Source organism: Streptopelia decaocto (assembly GCF_964273445.1).
Source record: "Streptopelia decaocto genome assembly, chromosome: 1".
In the NCBI taxonomy this organism is placed as follows: domain Eukaryota; kingdom Metazoa; phylum Chordata; class Aves; order Columbiformes; family Columbidae; genus Streptopelia; species Streptopelia decaocto.
The window spans coordinates 91,326,848-91,333,234 of NC_138663.1; the positions used below are offsets into that span (position 1 = coordinate 91,326,848).

General features: G+C 38.8%; 1 protein-coding gene across 1 annotated transcript in view; it reads right to left on the bottom strand.

Annotated features, from left to right (window-relative positions):
• TMPRSS7 (transmembrane serine protease 7) overlaps window positions 1-6,026 on the bottom strand; it is a gene marked incomplete at both ends in the record, with an annotated part of 30,826 nt that extends 24,800 nt beyond the window's left edge. The window contains 4 exons of the mRNA XM_082061565.1: window positions 7-74; window positions 2,496-2,626; window positions 3,393-3,591; window positions 5,976-6,026. Of these exons, the coding sequence (XP_081917691.1) occupies window positions 7-74; window positions 2,496-2,626; window positions 3,393-3,591; window positions 5,976-6,026 (449 nt within the window). The remainder of the gene's footprint in view (window positions 1-6; window positions 75-2,495; window positions 2,627-3,392; window positions 3,592-5,975) is intronic.
• Between the last annotated feature and the right edge of the window lie 361 nt (window positions 6,027-6,387).

Genomic DNA, 6,387 nt, shown 5'->3' on the forward strand with positions numbered 1-6,387 from the left:
TTTTACCTGACTTCTGAAACGGTGGACTGCTTATAGAATTTGGAGAAAGAGGAGGTTGTGTAGACCAAGTTCATCTGAAAGAGAGAGTATTAAGATTTAGCATTTCTGAAAATCAGCCATACCTAGAGATGTTATATGCCTAAGGTTTTCCTAGGAACATCCTCTTTATCACCAAGAATATGCAATATGCACACATTCCCAGACATACACCAGACAAGCTAGGCAGAGCAGCAGACATGAACAGACCAGCTCTTCAGTGCACCCATAACAAGTCAAATATTCCCAGGAAATACAAAATCTTGGGCCCCCGTCTGACTGACATATACAACAATGCTTTTTCCAAATAAATAAGTTTTCAAAGGGGTGCGCATTCTTTGCCCAGCAAATCCCAAACACAGAGGGCTTCCCTATCCTGATGCTGAAACTTAGGCCAACCTTCAGGAAATAAGCATGTGCTCGTAACATTTTGTGTGTTGTTCCTAAGGTGCAGTTAACAGCATACATCTCAGCCTTTTCCACAGAATCACAGAAAGACTGACACTGGAAGAGATGTCTGGAGAGCATCTAGTCCAACTCCACTGCTTAAAGCAGGGTCAACTACACCAGGTTGCTCAGGGCTGTGTCCAGTTGAATATCTCCGATAATGGAGACTCCACAGCCTCTCTGGACAAGTGCTCCGGTGGTTGAACACCTTCACACTTGAACAGGTTTTTTCTAAGGTTTATGTGGACTTTCTTGCATTTTGATTCAGTTTGGACCTGTTTTCTTCAATAACAGCTTAGTATTATTATGTTTGTTTCCAAAATACACACAATGTAGAATATATGGAGAAGGAAACACTCAGCGCATTTCATGCTGTTGGACTGTCTTTGGGGAAAGCAAACTCCTGATTCCACCATTTCTTTGAATCTATGTGATAATACCAGAGTAACAATAACCTGCCTTCATCTTGTTCAAGGAGGCACACTCCTAAAGCCACAAGGTGGCATGTACCTCAAGCTGTTCAAGACCTCATCCTGCTGCTTTACAGTTAACATTAATGCCCAATGGACTATAGCACAGATTATTTTGAAGCAGAGGCTGTAAAAAATGTATTAATATTAGTACTTAAATTTCAGTGTTTGACACGGGAAGTTTGAACAATTATTTTAAAAGCCTAAATAAAATGGGTGGGGCTCAATCTCCAGGTTAGGCTACAATGGGTTTTATATATTAATGTTAGTATTCAAGGTGAAAGAAGCCTACTTGGAGAGGTTCTTCCACAAACACTCTGGTGGTTTCTGGGCCAACAGCCATGAACAAAAAGGTTTCAAGGAGGAAAGACAAGCAAACCCCCAAATCCCCACATCCCTACTAGCAATTTTAGTCAATAGTCATGTCACCAACAAGCACAGTTTCAGCAACGCAAAATTCATTTTAAAGAAATAATAACTTCCAAGGTATGTTCAAGCAGGAAACGGTGTCACTTGCAGTTCACACCTGCTGTCTGTCACCTCTCTCCACTGTGTCTGAGAGTGGCAGGATGCTCTGGGACAAGAGCAAGACACCGGGCTCACAGCAGGTTAGAGCTGCTCCATGGAGAGCAGGGGAAGGACATGTCCTGTGCGAGTTGTCTGTTATCCTGTCTGAAAGCACTTCAGTTGTTAACAGGCAGGACTAGGAAAATCAGACTGTCTGCTGTCAAGTATTTTGTGATCCAGCTTTTAGAGCAGTGGGAGGAAAGACAGAGCTGGAAAACAGGAATATGAGTTCGTATTATACGAAGATAAAAAATTAATTATTCAAAAATCTCCTTGTTGCATCTGACGTTATCTTTGTTTATTTGTTTTGCAGTTTTCATACTATTGCTTGAATCCTTATGTGGATAGTACTTCATTAGCTGGCACTAATGTCTTTTTCCTCCTTACACCAAAGATCTTTAAAGTCAAATTCCCTTTTAACCAAGATTCCTACTCCTCTCTTCCCACTATAGAGCAGCCTTAACTGCCTACAACAGAGTGCTATTTCTGCTTTGACTGATGCAAGGTGTTTGAGAAGAATAATGGTCTTTAGAGTACCTAGAAGCAGAAGGAAATGTAAATAAGTTTGAGAGCTCTAGGGTAATTATAGATGCTCTAAGGCAGAAGACTGGCAGCAGACACCAATTTAAATGCAAAAGACTTCCTCAGTTTAATGTCACAAATGTGGCAATTAAGTTTTGAAGGGGTTTTGTAGAGTTCTATTCATAGACCTCCATTTGTGGGGGGAAATATGTAAATTTTTTAGTAAATCTGAAAGTCAAACAGACCTTTTCAAAACTCAGTTTGTGATTAACAAACTGAAAGTAGCCAGTTCCTTCCTACCTCCCGATAACAACCCTTTGTACATAGTCTTCCGGGGGGGTGGGGAGGGGGGGGAATTGCAGAACATCACAGCAGACTTAATGGCACCTGGAAGTTGCACCTCTAGTTCACGGTTCTGATTTTCTTGCTAGCCAAGCAGTCCACTCATCTTACCACATGCTGCACATTCTGTGCTACAGAGAGGAATTCTTTCGACTCCTTTTGCCTGTATTCTGGGAGAAACTCTATATTGGCAACACGAAATAGTCCAACAAAATACAATGCATCTTTGTTTTCTGCCTGAACTGCAAGAAACAAAGACAACAGTTAGCTTCCGTTTTATTTTTACTATTTTTTTTTAATAACAATGAGATTTTTTTCTCATTAAATTCTAAACCAAATTAATCTTTTCAGCCTTACAGTAGAAATCACTACCAAAAGAAGACTATGTGTTCATAGACAAACCATTCTATGAATAGATGAGTCCGACAATATGGTTAATCAAGCACCTGTTCTCTAAACACGAGACAGGATACCACCATAAAAATAAACCAGCATAATGAAGGCAATATCAGCATCCAGATTCTGGAGCATTCCTGATGAATCTTAGGCAGTATTAACATCAGGTTTCTAAAGATGAGAACATAGGTTTTACTGTCCTATTAGACACAGTAACTTCTTTAAATCTATTCTGCATGAGAGACAAAAGACTTATTCAACCTTCAGCAGGCCAAGAAACAGAGTAAAAGTCATAATTTTTGAAGAATCAAGTTCATAGTAACTGTCAAGTGTATGCAATTAGCTATTACATAAAAAAAGTTTTGCATAACACTTTAAAAAATAATTTTTAAAAAAAATCACACTTTCTAAAGCCAGCAGCTATGTCTGTTCTTATAATTTAATTACTTGTTAAGACTTAACAAAGACAACCCAAGGTCTTTCAGGGCTCATTTTAATAAGTCTATGTTTATTTTAGAAATAGCCTTCAGGACAAGATCTTAAACCCAACTGAAAGTGCTATTTATTGGGGACAGTAATTCGTGAAATGGGCATGAGCTTTTAGCAACTCACCAATGAAGAGCCATAGTAATGTCCAGGTTACAACTCCTAAAATGAATAGAATGAGGGTAAAGAGAATTATTTTGTTTTGAAAATTCCACAGCAACTTATCTTTTTTCTTCAATTTCAGTTTGCCATGTTTTTTCCTTGCCAGAATCCTCTTTGCCAATTTGTCTTCTGCAGCTACCATTTGGACTGAGATGTTGGCTACCTAAACCAAGGTGAAAGACAGCAAAAAGTGTGAAACATTTCTAAAAGCAATTAGCTGACCAACAACTAGAAGAGATTCCCACATATATTTGTCTGTTATGGCATACCCACAGCTATAATTAACTTAGTAGTAGTTTAAGACTCCAATCAAAAATTAAGGTTCTTTTCTTCCAGACACTTGCAGCTATAACAGTGAGTTGGTCTGTAATGCATAAGGATGTAAAACACAATGTACCATACGATAACAGCTCAACATGCAACTGCTACCCAGCATTAACTATATGGATGAATGCTAATATCTTTGTGCATACCTCATTAGTGTAAACCAGCCCTTTGTAGACCAGAGGGTATACAACATTGGATTACCTTGTGCTGTCTGCAGCTGAGATGTATGCACAGACAACTACTGCCAAATGACAGCTTTTCAACACCAGCTTGGTAACATAACCCAACAAGATGTCTCATGACCCAAACCTCTGCTATGCTTCTCCATGTTTGGTGCACAAGCAGACACACATTCAGCCATTCATTCCTCCCTTTGTGTGAAGTGGGAGAGAGGGGTTACCATGATGGTAAAATAGTCAATCCTTGTTCCAGTAAAATGGCTTGTCATTTCCCTGCTAAGCAACCAGGAGACAGGTGTATAGACACCTCCGAGCTCATGGTCAAAATGACACTGCTATTCCCAAAACAAAAAAATATATTCTCAAACCAGAACTATTCCAATACAAGTGGGCTCAACCCATTCATTCCTCAGAAAAAAGTCCCCTCTTCAGGATGAGGAGCAGTGGGTACGGATAGCCTTCTCCTGCATGTCCAGCTCCCTCTGAGAGGTTCCCTCCTGTGAACAGGAGGACACAGTACAGGTCTTGCTGGGATGGGACCTGGGAAAGGTCATCAGTTGGACATACAGCACCTTGACAGTTTATTTTGAACTACGGTCCAAATTTTTTAAAGCTAGATTCAAAATATCTCCCGAACATCTTATCTAGGTGCAGAAGACTTCTATGTGACACTTACTACATTTGCAGGAGCAGTTTCTACTTTCTAGAGGTACCTTATCTTTCTACAGTTTGGTCTGTTCTGGAAAGTCTGTTTGAACCAGGCACTTCTCCAGGCATTTTCCTCTGCAGAATATAATCAACCCGTTTAAACATACAAATAATGTCTACCAGATGCTGCAGGCACAGCAACAGCTACCTGGGGAAATAGCTGGGACTTCATAAAATTTCCTTTTGGAGATCTCTTGTGACAGTCAAATACTCCATTGCGAGATCAGCTAGAAGTTCAACCACCTTTTCTCAAGTTAATTCATTGTCTCATCTCTGTAACCGTTAGCTGGCAGATTCCTGGACCGCTCAGGGCATTAATAACCACGTGCACTGAGTATGAACACAGGTGTAGCTATGATACCCTGCTGTACCAGAATTAGATATATATATATATATATATATATATATATATATAAAGGCGCCAACTTGAATTTCCTCCTTATATCACAACTATAGCATAAGATACCTAATATTGCTACATTAATAAGTAATAGTCAGGAAAATTATTCAAAAATATGTTGATGCTAGGGAGCGGGAAGAGCTCAAGAAGCTGCCATAGGAAGTTGTGGGTTCTCCATGACTGGAGGTGTTGAAAAACACCAGTCAGCAATAAGCAGGAAATGTTTTAGTGAGAAGACTTCTATGAAGCACAAACCAGACTTTGTATATATGAGGTCCTGAGTCAGAACTTTTTATCTCAAAGATAAAACAAAACTTCACCATCTTAAATTGAAGAAAAAGGCTCTTTTTTATTTGTTTGTTTATTTTTTTGGTGTTCATCTTTGAAATAGCTTGATTCATTTAAGGGCATTGTCAAAGTGAGTCTTCCCTACCTCATAGCCGATTTTATGACACTTGTGGGCTAGGACCTACTCAGAGGTACATCACCTCTCATCACATACAGCAATTTAGTTCTTGTATTCTAGAACTGGTTTCCAGCTAAAATTGCAATTTGACTATCACCATTACTCTTTGTCATGAGTTAATGCTCACATAATAGTCCTCTTCGGTATCTTCTCAGGGAAAAGCAAAACATTTTACCTGCTTTAATGTTGCCTTTCTTGCCTAGAAATTGATTTCTTTTTGGAAAAATGTGCTGCTGTGACACCAATATACGCTTTTCGTATTATCACACTGATATTACCATTATTTCAGTTGCCTGAAAATACTTGTTACTAACAATCCCGAAGATATACAAATAAATATTGACATTAACAGAAAGGTATAACAAATTAACTGGGATGTTAAGTCTAATACTTGAGAATTACATCATAAGAGATCTAATAGTGTCAAGAAGTGTATGAAATCAAGAATACTTAAGTCACCTACTTACACTTAGTTCGTCTTCAGATTTAGCTGCTGGGGGATCATTTTTTTTATCCATGCTGGCAGAATTAATTTTATTGCTTGTCCCAGCTGAAAAGGAGTCTTCCATCTTCTCCCAGGCACTACTCCTACTTCTGAAGCTGAAGACAGCTAACGGTGTTGTCCAGGACCAAGAGACGCATCAATTTACCTTGATGAGTTTCCGATTGTAATCTCATCTGCCCTGTTGCTCTTTTGTGAATATTAGAAGGATGCTATCAAGTAACTTTAGACATAAAAGTCAGACTAAATAAATAGACTTTTCATAGTCTTTTTAAGCTGGAATAGACTCCAACTTCTTAAAACAAAATCACAGTGCTAAAACCTACATATCATTAAAACTTCACAAAATAAGTTGCCATAAACAAGAAAAATAGCAA